This window comes from Strix aluco, chromosome 5 (genome assembly GCF_031877795.1).
Source record: "Strix aluco isolate bStrAlu1 chromosome 5, bStrAlu1.hap1, whole genome shotgun sequence".
In the NCBI taxonomy this organism is placed as follows: Eukaryota; Metazoa; Chordata; class Aves; order Strigiformes; family Strigidae; genus Strix; species Strix aluco.
In genome coordinates, this window is record NC_133935.1 from 58013484 (window position 1) to 58032813 (window position 19330).

The 19330-nt window shown below is 35.6% G+C and overlaps 1 protein-coding gene across 2 annotated transcripts in view; it reads right to left on the bottom strand.

The window, feature by feature from the left end:
- The window catches only part of IMMP2L (inner mitochondrial membrane peptidase subunit 2), a 487361-nt gene that overhangs the window by 211266 nt on the left and 256765 nt on the right, over positions 1-19330 (bottom strand). Inside the window, exon 4 of one of the 2 annotated variants that reach the window (XM_074827517.1) lies at positions 2064-2138. The exons of the other annotated variant lie outside the window; for it this stretch is intronic. Within the exon in view, the coding sequence (XP_074683618.1) occupies positions 2064-2138 (75 nt within the window). The remainder of the gene's footprint in view (positions 1-2063; positions 2139-19330) is intronic. 2 annotated transcript variants of the gene reach the window in all.

The window sequence follows — 19330 nt, forward strand, 5'->3', positions numbered from 1 at the left end:
TTGAGTCACACAAGTTGGCTGAACTGAATATTATGCATCCAAGTAACCTCATCTTTAGTCATAGACTCATTCACACCTCACCCTCAGTGCCAAACCACCACTGACTAAAGGACAGATTTGTCTACCAGAAGAATAGCAGATTGTAGGAATGAGGTTAAATACATTTTGCTGTTACCATAAGTACTTACAACTAACAGAACAAGGAATACGTTTATTTTGCTGTTGAGAAGAAATATTTCTGGACTACAGCAGTCAGTTACTATCCAGGTGAGAGAAGTAAAATACTGTGAACACAATAATTAGTAGATATATTATTTTTAGTTTGGCAAAGAAGACCAAAGAGGCACTTCAAAGCTTTTGGCGCAGGCATAACATTGCAGTATATAGATCAGCTACTGTGTTTCAATCACAAGACTAGCAATAATGATAAAAATGTTTAGATTTCAATTAAATTTCCATAGACTCGAGCATATACCACTAACAATATTTAAATTTCTCAAGTCCCATAATATTTATACATCTTCACCACTCTTCCTTTAAGCCATGAAAAACTATGCATAATCAGTGCTTTTTCCCAAGGAAAGAACTATCTGTATTATAAACAATTTTGATTATATTCCATATATAATTACCATTTACAGTTCAAGATTATTGTGGCTAGTCTGGATCAAATTATTAGCATATTTTAGCTCTCAAGTCTTTATTATCTTCAAACATAATACTGAACTTTGAAATAAGAATTCATGTTTCCTGCTTCCACGCAACTTGTTTTCTCCATGTGTCTGTAGTGATGCTTGTATGTCTTAATTTCAAATAGTCCGATTCAATTTTAATGTTACTCTAAAGACTCTTTAATCTTTTCAGTTCTCTATGTGATGATTAACTATTTCACTGGGTTATAATACTTCTCCAATGTTTTCACTGTAGATTTTTAAGTGAAAATACTCCAGTTTTAATTTGCATGTAGAAATCATTACTCCTTCAAAAACACCCAAATATCAGAAAGAACTGCTTATATTTTTAAATTACATTTTTAACAGAATGCATCCATTACCTTAAAAAATTCCCTTTTATCAGGAGCATTACATTCTCTTTTTTAATGTTTTGATCTCAGGATCACCTAGCTATGCATGCCCAGAAATTAATCTTGATTTATGCTCTGAAATTCTCAAAGTCATTTCACTTGGCTATAGGAAAACACATGGCAATTCCCAGTTTTCTCTACTGCCCCCTTAAGCCTGGGGAGCAATGAAAGACAGCACTGGCAAGAATAGCCATGTGTGCTAATATGGAATTACCGTTAATCAAATAAATTTTTGAATCAGGATAGCTGCATTTTCAATTCTTAACATTCAAGGGCTCATATGTATTATCCAGTTCTTAAACCACTTATGCTTAAGAGTAACATAATTAAGTCCAAACTTGAAAAAAAAGCAACTCATCAATGATAGAACAGTCACTAATCAGAAAAGAATATGATAATCTCCTCTGCTATTCTGTTTATGCAGAAAAAAAAAAAAAAGGACAAAAGTTAGGGGTAGCCTTTTTATTTGTAGTTCCTAGTCTACTGTTAATTACTACTTCTGTTAATTAAGCTGTAGTAAGTGAGCAAAATAAAACAATTTTTAAAAACGGAAATTCTTAAACTTAGACATCCAGGTTTAACTGTGACTTTGTGATTTCTTAAGGAAGACTTTATTAGATATTATTGCTGAATTAAGGAAGACCACCTGCCAAACAAACCCAATTATTAGTAAGTGTGATTCTAGATGAAACTCTGCAGTAGACACTGAATCAACTCTGTTGACCTTCTTAGAGAAATACCCTCTGAGTTTCAGAAGCTGAACCTAACACAGTTACTCATATGGAATTCTATTAGGAGGGAAAGACATCTAAAATTTCCCTATGTGATTCTTCTTCCATTTTCTAAGGCAGTTACTCACTGACCAGCCATTCTAAAATTTATCATGAAGCCATTCTCTGCAGAGATTGAATTATTTGATCAAATGGCTAACCCAAATTATGTGGCAAACATAATTGGACTATACTTTTGTTGAAATTACCTGTACGCAGACTCAAAGCTTTTTTTTTCCTTCTCACCTATAATGCACCAGATAGCACAGCTGGCTATTTGAGATCTAAAAAGAAAACCAAAAGGCAAAGGCTGAACTGATTTGTCAGGGTAAATGCAACAAAGAGGAATACTGTTCCTACTGCAAATAACTATGAAGATGGTCTTCTGAAAAGAAAAAAGAGATGCCTGCTGCAAACACATTTTTGCATCTTTCCCAAATATAAAGAAGGTACCAGTACTGTATTATGCTGTTAGGCAAACATCTCACTAGATCTCAGCAATAGCTAAATGGGCCCCAATGTACCCAAATACTTGCCTTACAACAATTTATTGACCTACTGAAGTCAATTAAAATTCGCATGTGCTTAAGGGTAGATAAATTGGTTTAATCTCTTACCAAATCACAACTTTAATTAAGATACTCTTTATATAATCCCTGTAGCGTCTTTTTTCATGTGCAGTCCCAGTGACTTCCATTAGCTCATATTAAAATATCTGTATAAAAGGCACAAGAAAATTTTTCCTATGGATCTAACTCCATTTAAAGCAAAGCAATACACTGTGTATAAATAATTTTTAACTTTTCCCCATTTATATTCTTTACCTCAGTGTAGGGAGGCAACAGTTTTTTCACTGTTGGGAAAGTACTAGCATACTGGGTGCGTATTTGATTAACGCACATGAAATGAACACTTTTTTCTACATTACTTCCTTTTCCCAGTACACTCTTCTAGAATAGTGTCAATAGAACAGGTCTTTTTAAAAAGAGATGGTTAAAATCTGAGTATCAAAAATAGAATCATATGTATTACAGATAAAAATGTCTAGTAGGCCAACTATTCTGTCTCTGCACTACAGTAAGATTGTTCTCCACTGTACATTTTCTAGTATTTTACCAGTAAAGTTTTTAATGTGCTAAACAATAGGACTTCTACCATTCCTCTTGGGAGATAATTACCACTTAATATATATTTCTCAAGAAGCTTTTTCCAAGAGTCTCCCTACATTTTCTGTCTTTTAACATACAGCGTCCTACTGAACACCCTACATATTCCTTCCTGTCTTCGGTCTTTATATATACAAAACATTTCACAGATCGTCTTCCACAATCCTCTCCTAATCTCTTAGATGACATATAAACATTTACTTTATATGTTTATATGTTATAGAGAGATCATAGATAAATGTAATTTGAACATATGTATAATTGGAACATACATAATTTGGACATTATATATATACACAGACATATAAATATATGTATGCATAATATAAACATACTATAAAAAAACCCTTCCATCATCCTCACTTTTGTTCATCACAGAATCATCCCCAACAGTCTTTTGGGATTTTGATTTATGTATGTTTGGATGACATTGCATCTATGGTTTGATTCGAAATGTCTTGTTTTCTACCATGTGACGGTGAAAATTTGTGCCTAATAGATCTACATGGCAATGCAGTATCTGCAAAATATTAAATTGTAAACTATCTCCATTACACAGGAGTCTAGAATCATAACAGATTTTGCTAGAGAAGACAACTTTTTATTTTTTTATTGTCATTATGGAATGACTAAATCTCATGCCTAAACGTTAATAGCAATCATTAAAAAAAAAAAAAAATTATTCCACAATTTAATGAATTTAGACTTTTGGTAGTGACTCCTGTGCTATCACATAAGTAAATTCAGGAAATACAGTCTAGCTTAAACCATTCAGTCACTGAAAGCTATTAAGAGTGCTTTAGGCAGAAAACTGTCAGATATAATTTAAATAAAGCTGATTCTACATTGATGAGAGGTAGCTATATTAGAAGCAACCTCAGGAGGTCAGGTACTCCTGTTTTCTATGGCTCATTTAATGAAATTATAACAACTGTAGCAATTAATTCTAAATCATTAAAAATGTGATGACTTAGTCTTGTTAAGTATCAGCAAGTATATATATATATGCATGTTAATCTAAAGAATAAGTACAGGATTACTAGATATACAAACACAGAAATCAAGATTCACATTTCCCATATACACATACAAAGTGATACCTGGTATTACACAGGAATATTTATGTCGTGGTTTGAGCTCAGAGGGCAATCGAGCACCACGCAGCTGCTCACTCCCTCTTCCGCCCCCCACCCCCCACCCCCCCACCCCCGCCCAGTGCTGGGAAGGAGAAAATAAAGCAAAAGGCTCCAGAATTGAGATAAGGACAGAGAGGGATGACTCATCCATTATGGTCATGGGCAAAAGACAGCGGAAGAAGAAAGAACATAAATTTAATTCAGACACTAACAACAACACTTAACAGACAGAGCAGGACAGTGAGAAGCATTAGCACATCTTAAAAACACCTTCCATCCACCCCTCCCTTCTTCCCAGGCTCATCTTTGCTCCTGATTTCTCCACCACCTCCCCCCCAGCAGTGCAACGGGCAAGGAATGGGGGGTGCAGTCAGTCCTATTGCTTCTTTTTCCTTGGGGGTTGGGGAGGGGGAACTCCTTGCATTCTTCTCCTGCTCCAGCATGGTGTCCCTCTCATGGAAGACAGTCCTCCATGAACTTTCTCTGACATGAGTCCTTCCCATGGTCTGCAGCTCTCCCTGAGCTGCTTCAGCATGGGTCACCCCGACATGTTGCACCGAACTACAACAGTGGAGGCTTCTTCATCCCACAGAGTCCCGGCCTTCTTCAGGCACAGACACCTGCCCCAGTGTGGGGTCCTCCACAGGCTGCAGGTGGACATCTGCTCCACCGTGGACCTCCATGGGTGGCAGGGTGGCCGTCCGGCCACCTCACCATGGGATACAGGGGTGTCTCTGCATTGGTGCACCTTCCCCCCCGCCTTCTCCTCCTTTCCTCCACTGACCTCGGTGTTCGCACAGATGTTCTCCTCACAACTCTTCCTCACAACTCCAACTCCCCCTCTCAGATTCCCCTTCTCAAACACGTTATCACAGAGCCGCAGCCACCATCGCTAATTGGCTCGGTCTTGGTGCAAAGGCAGGTCTGACTTTGAGCTGGGGGAAGTTCGAGAATCTTTTCACACTGTAGCCCCCATGCCCCATTACCAAAAACCCGTGCCACACACACAACCCCAGCAGAATTTGCTTTGGAAATAACACAAGAACAAATATTTTATGCAGTTTCTGTGTCTTCTTAGTACTCAACCAAAACCAGACTACATGAATTCATACAAAATAACTAGGTAAGAGTTCTTAGAGACATCTAATAATTTAACTATTTTTTTCCTCTTCAAGAAATATTTATGATTGATGGTTATATTAGACCACATTAGTGTATTCTTTTCTTTCCTTGAAAAAATATCCTACCTTAACATTGTTTGTCAGTCAAACTGTTAAAATTGCCATTTCACAGTTCGGCTTAATAGCTCAAGCCTGCTAGAAGTTAGTGCCAGATACATTTCTAATCCTGTACAGAATTCTGGAGATCCCTCATATCACATAGGAGTGAAAAAATGCACAACAGCAACTACCTGTGGAACAGACCCTGTACAGCATTAGCCTGATAGTAGATAAATTGCAAATTACCTGCTACAAAGCCAAGCCCAAACAGCATAAACATTAGCAGACAGAAAACACATGGTTTATTCAAATATGAAAATTACCATATGTTGATCAACTATACGACTGTTCTTATGTCTAGTCAAATCAAACAGTAAGGATAATTACATTATCAAAATTTTTGGAGGCTTAAAACACTTAAATTCTACTTAACAATGTCACATTTGGTATCCAAAACTTAAAGTCTTTACAGCTTCTCATGGAAAGTGATCTAAAGGCATTTCAATTTTAGAGTGAAATGAGATGTCATCTATGGATCTTTAGTATCAGCAAGAATCAATGAAGTGGCAATTTGCAGTAATAGACAAAACCTAAATATGACACACCTGGGAAAGGAGCAGCTCCGAGGACTACAGCACACTCAGCCCAACTGCCTTTATTCCAACCAAGGCTGCACTAAGTCAAGCTCTCTCACTCCGTTAAAGTTTTAACATGCAGTAAAATTAACGTTCCTCCACATATTGATTTTTCACTTCATAAAAATGTAACACTCTGCAAAAGAAAATTTCATCTCATTGCAAGTTTTTGTATTTGTTTCGTTCTTTGGCCTAATTTCAACTGGCAGCCAAAGTGCCCCATTCTCAAGGCTGTCCCAATGACACTGATCCTTCTGCCATGATAAAGCAACACACTGCAACTGCTATATTATTGTCATATGGAAAACCCAACAGCAAAACTCTTACTTTTAGTGAAATGAAGTCAGTCAGAATCCACGGTTAACAAAGTACAAAGGATGGCTTCACTGGGGTACCATAAAAGAGCTTTAAGCCTGGGATTCCCACTCCATTTTAACACCAATGAAATATTACCTACTGAAAAAGAATAAATCATAACTTACCCAGTCAGAAGCGCTAGTTCTTGTCAGTTTTCTGCCTTTTGAACAATACTGAATTACTGTATGCATTTGGAGAATTGCAGAATGTAAAACAGGATAAGACAGTAAAAATCAGATATTAAGCCTGGAGTGTCAGCAAAGAGATCAAATAACTACAATAAATCAGAAATGCTGCCTTGAGATGAAAGACATCCCACCATTAAACATAAGTAGTGAGATCATACTTAGAAAGATTCCTTCAATGGAGGGTACATCTAGGAACAAAATAAAACATAGTGACCTCTGCTTCTATTGTAAGAGACATGGAGGATTACCAAGCCCACTTTGGTATTTTCAAATACAAGCTAATTTAACTGCTGTTTTATAATGAAACTCAGGCACTATATAAAAATTAAAAAAAAAAAAAATATAGCTGGTTTGAATGGTATCATATTTGGCCAAAACTATGTGATAAATTTGACCCAAAGGAAGCATTAAAAATTATTTCCTCTGTCTCTCTTAATCTTTTATATAATCATTTTTATGGCATAAATATTGTTTTAAGAAATCCATAATGTAATTTCTATTACCATCTTTGCAAAAGTTCATTTTTGAGAGTTTACTTGGCTTCTACAGAATTTCTATGGCCTGTTTTTTCCATTTGAATCTTAGTGAAAGGTGAACCTTAGAACTAAATTGTTTACATTTCATATTTTCCTTCCTCTATATAATTACAATTGTTTATGACAATTCATTTAGCATTGATTTTAACAAAAGCTAGACCAGTAATAATATAATTAGGAATGCTTAAAATTATACACATCTTAGAAACCAATTTGCAGAGGAATAAAACTGAAAGATTATTTCTATGTTACAGATCAAAAACTTAAAGGTCCAAAACAATTAATATATAAACAATAGCTTACACATCTCATGGTGTGCATAAGAGCATGTGACCAATGCTCTAATTCTGCTGAGTATGGTACCAATAATGCAGGTGGTCACTGAAGACTTATTCCCAGTGGCTCAGCCTCTGTTAATACCACTGCTTGAAATACAAAATCAAAATAATAGGACAAGACCTTTAAACAAGTAGAGAAAGCTTTTCACCGCTTCCATAAAGCAAAGTATGCTTCTTGGTGGTAAATCCATTTTTGACAGTGTTATCAATCTTAAGAATTTTTTTCAGTTACCACAGAAGAAACTTTATTGTTTTATGGTCATAGTAATGCGGCACTGTGTTTTGCAATTCAATTACTTAGCACCATCTGAACTGAAACCTTCCTTTCTTCATTTAGTATAAAATTATTTTGTCAGAAGCTTCTCATCAGCCTGTTTTTTAATTGCTTTTGTCTTTAGTAACCAGAGCATTCACAGTTTTTTAATTATTTGTTTGGGTAGGCCCTAAATCACTGCAACAGACATGGACAGGACAACCATCATTTCCTTCCATGGTAAAGAATTGACAGTGGCTAAACACTGTAATCTGTAGAATTTACATAAACACATTAATTAGCCTTCCTTTGTTTCTCTCCAAAACCATATTAAAGTACCAGACACAGCTGCCTCTATAAGAGATTAAATTCATGTCCTTTCTAATTCATGATGTCATCCCAGTCACAAGCAATTTCCAGTACTTTTACTTTCAAAAGAAACACAACTCATGAAAACATCACTATAAAATTTTACATGTGTAAGTTGTGCAGACATTGTACAAAAAATTTAGTATTCATTTGAGACCCCTCTCTCACACTGCTGGGCAAAGATATATAGGCCAGCATTCCTGAAGCTAAATCAAACTTCACTTCCAATAAAATAGACAGCTATTATGACACACGATGAGACCTTCTGCTTTTATTTCTATCAGAATATTGCTTTCTCACATACACATAACAAAATTATTTGACAGACTGTAACACTTAAGGATGAGCCAAATCACTGGGGTTTTACTTTTTTTGATAGGGGTGATCAGTACTAGCAGAACACTTTATGGAAATGTATCATATGCAAAGTACCACATGAATTTATGGAATCAAGTAAATGGGTTGATGTGATGGCCAAAGGGGCCTTTATGGTGTTTTACAGGAGACACAATGAAATTCCTCAATCTGAAGAGTAATAGTAACATCAGAAGAGTAAAAAAGAGAAAAATTATAAGACCCTATGCTAGGAAATATTGATACAAGGCAGACCCAGGACTGGAGCAGCAAGATCATGGAAAACTATGTGAGTGTCTGGGAGCAGAATGAAAGAAGGAATGAGGAAAAGAGATTTACAGTAGTTAGCAGCTCTGAAGACTACTGTGTAATACACACAAATTGTGGCTCCTGCATGAGTCCTACTTTTTGACTCTTGAACACGTATATAGGGTTTGTGGACTATTTCTGACAAATAAGGACAAAATTCAATTATTTTATTGTTACTGTTATGATTTCTGGCACATCACAATCACAAGCTTATATGCACAGTGCTTCAACAGATGAGAACTAAAGAAAAAGTCAAGAGACTGAACCCACATGTCCTAGTCAAGTCCGTATCTAACAAATTGAAATGAATATAATTATCTTTACTCCTTACCTAATGTTAATGAGAACACTGCAGTTAGAGTAAAATGCCACTTATACATCATACAGGATTCTTGACCGCAGTTAGAAAATTTAAAAGGTGAGAAAACCATACTATCGTGAACACTCACTTTTTCACCTATTCCAGTATAATACTATTTTTTAAGAGAAACAGGCAAGAGAATATTCACAAGTGACAAAGAGAATTAAAATAAATTATTATTAACAAACTACTAATTAATCTGCACTTTTGTCATTAACTTTTTATCTAATGAACCAAAATGTCTTTAACAATCCATAGTGACAAGCCCAGTATTGACAACACAAATCAAAGGATGAACACTGCACAAATATTATTCAGATCAAGTTTTTCCCAAGACCAAGTCTTAAGTCTCTGTCCACAGAGAGTTATATTTGCACTTCTGTGCTCACAAACAAACTCTTAAAATGCATACAAAGGGTTTATTAGACTATACACAAACATTATACTCAATATTATCTTTCATTCCCACTATGGAATTGTGAGTCAGACCTTGCTCTGGAATGGACCGACCTCACTGTCTAACCTCCAGATACACAATATTGACCAGCACTGATGTTTAATTAAACAACTAGCTTGGAGTTTTTGAATACTTAGCACAAACTAATGCTCATCATAAACTAACTTCACTGTGCTGCCAAAATACATTTTAAATACAGAAAGGCAACTCTAATATTAATTTTATACATTTAAATTCACTGTAGCAAGGGACAAAAATTTGAACAGCCTTGGTCACCCAGCCACATTATACTTACACACTTCAAAGATATTTTGAATTACTAGCTAGATTACTGTTACTATCATAGAGGTCCAAAATGAAGACTGGGGCCCCCCGCACTAAACAGAGAAAGCACGTAGTGCTCTAAACAGCTTATGAGTTAAAGGAACTGCTTTGTAAAACACTCCTAAGTGCATTCTAGTTTTGTAGCAGTAACTGCATTAAGCAAACCTATCAACTGCAATGAAGGTAGATGAATGTAAGTAAGAGTAGACTATTGCTCATGACACTAAATGTTGGCAATCTGCTCTAACTGGCCATGCTTCAGCAAAGCATTTAAGCATGTGCTAAAGGGCTCTCTTGGCTAGAAATACTTTCTTGAATTGAGCCTAAGTGCTTTGCAGAGTTAGGGCCAGATAAAAACATGCATTATTCCTTTTTGTGCACAAAAATGTTCAAATACAGAGTGCTTAGAGTACTGATGCATTCAACTTCTCTGTCATTTAAGACAAAAACCAGGATTTACTTAGCAACTATAGAAATTAATTTCTTTTCATATGCATTGACAGTCACACCTGAAGTTGATTATGAACTTACTTGGTACAGACTGTTCTCTGCAAGGCTGGACTGATGAAGATGCAATGATGCATGTTGGAATGAATGTATATTTATAAAAATGAATGTGATAAACATATTTTTATTATAAATAAAACCTTAGAGTATGTATAGTTTGGTAGAAACTCTAAAATGTAGAAAACCATGCAAAGACATCTTTGCCTTTTTAAGGAATTTTTTAGATTAATATATGTATTTCATATATATGTTCTTTATGCTGGTCACTTCTCTGAAAGCAACGGTCCACATGCCTATCCTAGGGAGGAAGCTGTTCAGTGGTCACTACAATCTCATCTTTCTTCTAATAGAAAAATGCCAACATCTCTATCACCAATGCAAAAATATTATGTAATAAACCATAGAAAAGACTTAGTTTTGTGTGTAAAGGTGTAATGAATTCAAAAAAGCAGAAGATATCAAAGGGAACATGCATTTCCATCTATTTTTAGTGTAACTTAGTTATTAATTGAAAACAGATATATTGTTTACCTTATCAGTTGTACAGATGTTACAAGTTACTGAACAAATTGAATCTATTTATTTGCTTACAGACCTTAAAGAAGACTACATTTTTCATCATACATACCCTCATATAGCCTGACTTTTTGTGCTTTGAAGGTTTAAGAGAGGAATTACTGCAATATACAAATTTTATTCAGCAAATCTGTCTTTCATGTCTTAGGAAATAAACCTCAGTCTCACTAAATATAACAATTATAAGTACAACCAATTGTTTTCCTCTAATGAAAGAGGCATGTACCCACTTTACCTGTACCCTCCAAGCACTTCTGGTACTGGGGGGGGGGGGGGGAAGATTAAAAATTTTTAATTTAGAAAGAAAGAGCCTTTTGATTTCTAAGTCTAGTTTCCAGCTTTTACAATTATGTATTTTATATATTCCATGTGACAAAATGGTCAAGTTGCTTCCTAGTACTAGGACAAAGAACCAACCCAGCACATTTACAGACTAATCTAGAATCCCAGATGGTTATTGTCTCTCATTTCTACAAAATAAGTCATCACTGCCAGCATATACACATTTGTTCTTCTGCTAACATTGTTCTACAGCTTAAACAGACATTATCGCTCTGCCAGTGAGAACAAAAAGACAGTACAATTTCTTTATTCTGTAAGTATAAATAATCAGAATTTTTTATAATATCTGTGTAAGACAGAGTTTCTATTTCCCCAACTTTAGCTATCCATCTTGTACCTCTTCCTCTTGGAATTCATGTTTCGATCACAAGTGACCAAAACTACAAATAGAATTCCAGATGAGATCCCACTAGTATCGTATATATTGCCCTTATTCTTTTCACTCCTAAAAATGCTGTAATATATCCTGATATATCTTTACACTTGTCTTTTTTTCATTGCCATGTCACATTTATTGCTTTAGTCACCCTGAGACTAATAAAGCCAGATCTCTCTCTTCCTCTGGCACTTTCAATTATAACTCCCAGTTTATAACAGAAAAATCTTATTAGTTCCTAATTAGACTTTGTACTACACAATTTTGTTTCACTCACCCTTGCTTCTCTGACTTTCCTGATCTGACTTTCCCATCTTCTTCTATCAGCCAGTTTCCCAGCCTTTATTTTTATACTCAGAGAAACATTTCCTATTGCCTCCAAATTAAGCCACAGTTCAATACAAATTTCTTTCAGCAGTAGCACTGATCTGAATTAAACTAATCCAAGAGGGGTGAAAAATGTTCTTTTTTCAGCCATGTCAGCTCCCCTATCCAGTTTATCATACAAGTTCTGCCAACAGTCAACACCAGGGTGAAAACAAACCCAGGAAAGGGAGATGTGATTCTTTCAACAGCAATGTAATCTGCAGACACGTCAGGCCACTCCGGAGGCCACTCCCTGTAGTTCTTCACTAGCCTCAGCCTGTCTAACAGCTGATTCCCACGATCTTCTCTGTTATTAGCCTTTATCTTTTTCTGGCTCCAGCACTTGTTGGATCCATCACTCATTGCACTGCTTCAGGATGCTAAGAAAGTAGACCACCATTCACCTGTGCCAGTATCAAGTATCAGCATACTGACAGGGCTGAGCAAAGGGTTAGAGGAAGAGGAGAGCCCATGGAGGGGCTGGGGAATGCAGCTGCTTATGGCAGAAGGCTGGAACGACTGTAGCCAGCAGGTTAATCTGCAAAGGTCGTTTTACAGCCCAGTAAGAGAACGGTAAGAGGTTGGTGCTCTCAGAGGACCTTCTTATTATTGTTCCTCTTCCCTGCTCCCAGCCATGCACTCCTACTGTGGGTGTTGTTCAGCCCCTTTGTGGAGGGTGCTTGCACCCACCTCAATACAAACAACTGCCTGAAACACACTGAGTGACTGTGTGCATGTATGCTGTGTGACGAGGATGCTCAGCAAGGAGGAGAGAGGCATGAAGACAGAACCATGCAGCTCTTTTCTTTTGCATCTCTTCTCCTTTTCAGCTGTTTCATCTATAAGCTTTTAATACAAACTAATAATTAGTAGAATTAATAACAAATAATTAAGCAATGCATTTGAGTTGCTGGCTATAAACCAAGTGGAATGCTACTCAGTGTTAAAAATAATATCCTGGTTTAAATGCTTGAAAGGTATTTAGAAGTTGGGAAGATTTAAATCATTAACTCATCCAGATTCCACAATGTAAGCTCATGGTAATTTTGATTGCCCAGTGGGTCAACCTGAAAAGTTTGGGGAAAATTACACCTTTTCTTCAGAAGGAGCCCAAGAGAGAAGAAGAAATATATTGGGACATCACCCTGCAGCACTGAAATAGACATTCTCCATCTTGTAGTATTATAGTGCAGGCATACTTGCTGATATAGAAATATATCATTAAATAAGGTGTCTTGTCCAAATATTTATGACTTAATTACTTATTTGTATAGAGACAAACTTCTGCTTTAAAAAGTCATGAAACTTTAATGAGGACAGAAGGCAGTAGAGTGAGAAGACTTGTGAAACGAACTCTATGTTTATCTCCAGGGTAGCAGCTGAGAAAACGTCCCACAGTTATTACATGACTTGAGAGTGGAGAACAGGTTCTGGCAGAATTAACCTTTTGGCCATATAGAAAAGTTATTAAAAAAAGCAAGTGGTGTCTTCTTGAAGGCCATAATTTGTACACCTTGCAAATTCCACTCCAATCAGCACTTCTTCAAAACTGATAAACGCACAAAGAAAAGCAGTTAAAATTAACTTTTCAAAGTAAGTATTAGAAGTAACAAAACATATTCTTAGCCAGCACACAAATTTTGTTTATTTGGAAGAAATTACAAGGACAACATGTGCCAAATACTAATACAGGAGCAGACGACAGACAAAACAGTGATAAGGGGGAAGGTAAGGGATGGAACTTCTAGAAGTAACAAAGTTAGTTAAGTCAACCTGACAGATGTATTTTTTGTAATCTTAACCATGTCTTCTGTTACATGCAAAGTACTGTTGTGAATCTGTGAAATGGATTCCAGGCTTAAGACTTAACACATTTATCTCCTCCTGAGCCACTTAACATCCTTATGAAAAGATATATTTTTATTTCTATTTTAATGGCAGCATTCTACTTTTGTGGAGCATACGCATTACAATTGCTGCTGCAGGTAATTGTGCAAATAGCAATCAAGGGATGTTTTGCCAATGAAAATGTTGTTGTTCCATTGCAATTTAAAATATTTTCAGCACTTCTGCTAATTAAAACTCCAGTTAAGTATTGCAACTTTTCTGTTCTATTCCAAGGCAGTTTCTGCTCATGGTTACTTGTTTTATGAAAATAAACAAAATAATTTTATTCACCTTAAACAATAACGCATTATGGGGAGGAGATCAAGCAAGCAAAGTTCCAGAACTGAAGTTTTAAGTGCCGACAATGTGTAAATACTAACTGAAGATAGATGTCAATTAAAACATCCTAAAATTCTCAGCTAGGGTAACTTTATGTGCTCAGCACACTTTTCATCTTTTACATTCCCTAACTACTCACCTGCTTTATGTATTCTCAGAAGTGCTATCTACTGTTCATCTTAGTTATGAACTCCAAGTAGGGTGAGAAAGAAGAAAACTTTTGCTATCCTATTTATTTGTCCATTGTTCCAGGAAAATAAGCACAAAGCTGTTCTCTAATATAATGGCACACTTTGAGCATTTGATTCTGTAAATTCCAAATTATTTGTCTACACTGAATGTGTTCCTGGTTTAGAAATCAGATTCTCTTTTATATATATACATATATATATATATCTTACTCAATTAGCATTCTCAGCTCATACTGTACCTCCATCTTTAATTTCTTTTCAAAATAAATTTTATAAGTTTCACAATAAGTATTCTAGAATAAATTCTAGCATCAGCTAGAAAATATATTGCATAATTTTGTTGTTTATCCATCTTGTCAGTTTTTTACTAGCTTTTTCACATTTTTGTAAATAATTCAGACCTTAGTATGCAACTTACCCCTTGGAACACTTTATCACAACCTATTATTTCAATGTAAATTAAATCTTTCTATGAGTCAATTTTTAAGGTATCAAAAATATAGTGCTGTAGGTCACATGTTGACATGTTAACCAAAAGACACTTCTAGGATTAGAAATAATAATATACCAGGAATTAAATCTCTGATATGCAGTGACTATTATATCACTGTAAAATATTGCAATTTTACATAAAAGATTGATTTTATCTGCTTACAGATTTTGTGTAATATCCATCAGTTTACAGTGTACAGCAGTATACAACCTACCTGAATACGTTGCCCTGTAGTCATACTTTGTGTGTCTCATTTTTAACTGTATTAGTAAAACAAGACATTTATTGGACCTGCAGTAAATTCTTGACTCTGCATGTAGCATTTACTTTTTGTGCACAAGGTATACAGCAACAAAGAGAGCCAGGGAGATAAGTTATATGAATCTCTTTCTTTAAAGCAAAGCAATGTGCATTGTGAGAAATCCTCAGAATAGTACTGGAAATAACATTTTCTACATATGTTTAGCCACATTTATTTAATTGTTTGGGCAAAGCTTTGTAATGCATATTAAAAAAAATAAGGCTATGTTTCAAATAGATGAACAAAAAGACTACTGTCATGATCCATCTCATAAAATAGAAAACCTGAGAGTCAGGTATAGGATAATATAGTACCAAATTTTGCATAAGGAAATGAACTGTAATAAGAAATGTAAGTGAAATGAGGACTCATTTCAAAACTGCATTAGGTGAAGGTAGATTTTTCTTCACTGCACTAAAAATTACAGAAAGGTTTAACTGACCAGACTGGCAAAGAATGTTACCCCAAATCACCCTTTTTCAATAAATCTTCCAAGTCTGAAGAATAGCCTTTTCACCACACTGAATATAGCATCTCAGTGTTCTGACATAAAAGTAAGGTTAGAAATGGAAAGACAGCTAGAACATATCTGCGCCAAACAAATTCTTTCAAAAGGAATTTTATATTTTGAAAGAAAATTCACAGAACAAAAGAAAAAAATTAATTGCTTGAAGAGATATGTTATAAACAGTGTGAAGGCTATAAAAAAATTACATGAAATGAACTAAACATGAATTTTAAATACATAAGCAGGTTGATGCTAATCATCATAAGCCTGATACTTAAGCTACTTGGGTTTGTGCAAAGGTGGCATATTTGTGCTCTACTCATGGTCTTTTGTTCTATAATATATTTAAAAAGAAATCTAACAACATCATTATTATCCAACAATGTAAGCAGCGCTACAGATGGACTGAAATCCTAAACTTAAAGCAAGTATTTAATCAGCCAATTTTTAAAATAACAAGATTCAGAATCAAGAGAAATAATCATTCATCATGCAAAACAATATAATCTTCTTTCTTTTGCCCATTAGGCCAATGGCTCTTTTCATAATCTCATAAGTGAACAGTGACATAACATAGATGGAAAATTTGTGAGTTTTTATGCCTAGGAAAAAGAAGCTCCTATCACATTGGAGCTTAATTTGAAAACACCTTGTACAACGTAGAGAGCCACAACTGAAACTCAGAGCTGTACTGCTGGATCAGTAAGGTCTCCATTTCAGGCTAATTAGAATTACACTAATTAAGTGTTTTCAAAACCCTCTTTTGAACATAAGGTTGTACCTTCACATGGTGTTGCACTGTGCCATATGCATATACCACAGTTTGGAACCAACTTAGAAACCTGCCTTTTGGGAAATCAAGACACCCTCTAATATGCATACATCTACAATTTACTTATTTTTATATATACATATTATACTATATAAAATTTGTTTACATACATATATAAAAAAGTGTGAGGATGACTAACAAAGTCTAGCATCTGACTCAAGTTCCCAAGTCACTGGAAACAAGGTCGTGTGATAACAAGGTACACCATGGAAGAAGAAAACAGTTAATAGCAGAATATTTTAGCCATAAGGAACTAAATTCTTAAGGTGGAATAAATGCAGATGGCAAAAGGATTTGAAACTAGAATCGGGCCAAAGGTTCATCTAATGCCTTTTGTCCATCACAAGCTAAAAGCAGATGGAAGATGGGATCATGCCATCTGCAGATATGCTTGTGTTATCTAAAACCAAATTCACTAGAAATGCATATGTGTGCACACACATGCACACACTCAAAAAGCAGGACAGAGAGGGATGCAAAAACAGCATTATAGCAAATTACATCCAGGAACATGTACAGTAAATTGACTGTTAATGAGCTGCATATCTCAGAAATAACTTCTTTCCTCTCTTCCTCTTTCTGGAATAGCTTTGTACTAATATTGCTAAAACCAAGACGTGAAATTCTGATCGCACTGAAATCAGTAATTCACCAAACCTCTTCAACAAAACCAACACTTTACCTGGGTTTTCACTAATATATATTGCTCACTATTACTTATTTTAGCTTATGGGTGATTTGCTTTCCAAGCATATAAAAGTAGAGTTTACCATAGGCCTTGGAAAAGTGACCATGGCATATGCAGTAATCGCTATTATGAAAGTCACCATTTCACATTTTTCATAGCTTCAAGAAAACCAGTAGGAAATTTCTCTTTATAAAACTTTAAAAACATTTTATTACAACATCTATCTCATTCCCTCCAAGTATGTTTGGGAATGATTTGTCAATGAAAGTGAAAATGATTCCATGCTTCATTGAGATGTTATCAATAAATTACTACAAATTAGCTACCAAATAAGCCCCATGTTGATGATGCTAAATGTTTCATTTCCACAAGCTCTTTAGAGACCCAGTGCATTATCCCACTGAACTACTGAAATACAGAATTATGTGGTATTAAAGGTGAGGTATGCGTTTATAAAGCCTACTGAATGCTTTCAAAAATAAAGACCTATAGCCTTTCATTGTTTAAAAGCAGTTTCTCACTTTCTTTAAACCCTTTAAAAAGCCTATGAAGATTTTAATATTCACTGGATTTACACACAGGTAAAATAATAGAAGTATGGTTCTCAGAACAAAAAGATTTGCCATGTATTATAGAGCTCTCTAATACTGGAGCTCTTTTGAAAGGGTTGATTAATCATACTGTTTAAAGGTTGTGACACATTTATGCTCAAACTAATACAGGCAAAGCTAGTAATTCACAGCTACAAACCTGTGCAAGAGACAGCTCGTATGTTGGGACACTTGGTTTTAAATTCTGGACCTTTTTGGACCCTGCCTATTGCTTTTTGTTGAAGCCAGTTAATTAGCACATCTTAATTCTTTAATGATTTGTGTGTTAAGAAATAAACAGGCCTAATTTGTTATTTGGATTTGTTTTGAAAAGCCTTTGTCATTTAAGTTGACTCAGAAGAACCATAAAAACTGTAAGGAATAAAGATAATAATTCATATTGTACTTCTCCTTAGCCAAGATCATAAAATTTTAGACTCACTTGAAAAAAAAAGCAATTTGCATTCATTTAAAACACAGAAATAGGTGTTGACCATAAATATACTGAAGATGTCAGCCTAATTTATAAATAAATATTTAAATGGGGTTTAGTAAATTCTGAACATAGATCTTCAAGCTTTATAGAGCTAAAATTTATTCAAGGCCAGCAGTATGAACATTTGCATAGAGACACACTGGATATTTGGTATCATCAACACCCTAGAACCCTTGAAGTACAGCTGTGTTGATCATGGGCAGGGAAAAGGTCACACTGGCATATGCCAAGTAAAAGCTTCTCTTACCAGTTCATCCAAGCCAGAATATTGACCTTTCCATTTATTTGCCTTACAAGATTTCAAAGCATTTACCCATGAAATACATGCCTTGCTGTATCTCTTTCTGCCATTCCATTCCACCAAAAAATAGAAAAATGGACTGCACCCATGATTTCACCTTCCCACTGAGAAATGGGGTTGCAGTAGCTGATTCCAGGAGCATTGCAGTGAGCGGGGCAGATGTTGATCAGGCAGCACTTATCCTGTGCACAAGTGTTCCTCCTGCCTGCCTCATACACAGTCTGTATTGGAAAGAAGGGAAATCTATATAAGCAGAGTCTGAACCAGGTCTTGGGCTGTTCTGGGGTCTGACTGGTGATGTGCTGAGCCCTACTAAAGCAGACCATTTCAGAGGGGTCTTAAAACCAAGAATACAGGAATCTCTGCAACAGCCAAAGGAAGGAATAGATCCCACACAAGCAACGAGGGCCAGCCCTCCCTCTGACATCCTTGAAATTGTCTGAGGCATAAGACACCTTGAAGAGGAAGCAGAGGACTGAAATCTCCATCCCTCTGGACAGAAGCTAGCAAGGACAAAGGCCTAAGCAGTCAGCAGGGAAGACTTCAGAGAAAAGAAAGGTAAACTGCTTTTTTTCAAAATTAGGAGTGAGGTGGGAAACAGCAATTGCATGTTCTTTGCACAACCACAAAGAGGGAAGAAAGACCAGGGACAGGGAAGACGAACAAGTGGAAAGTGAGAT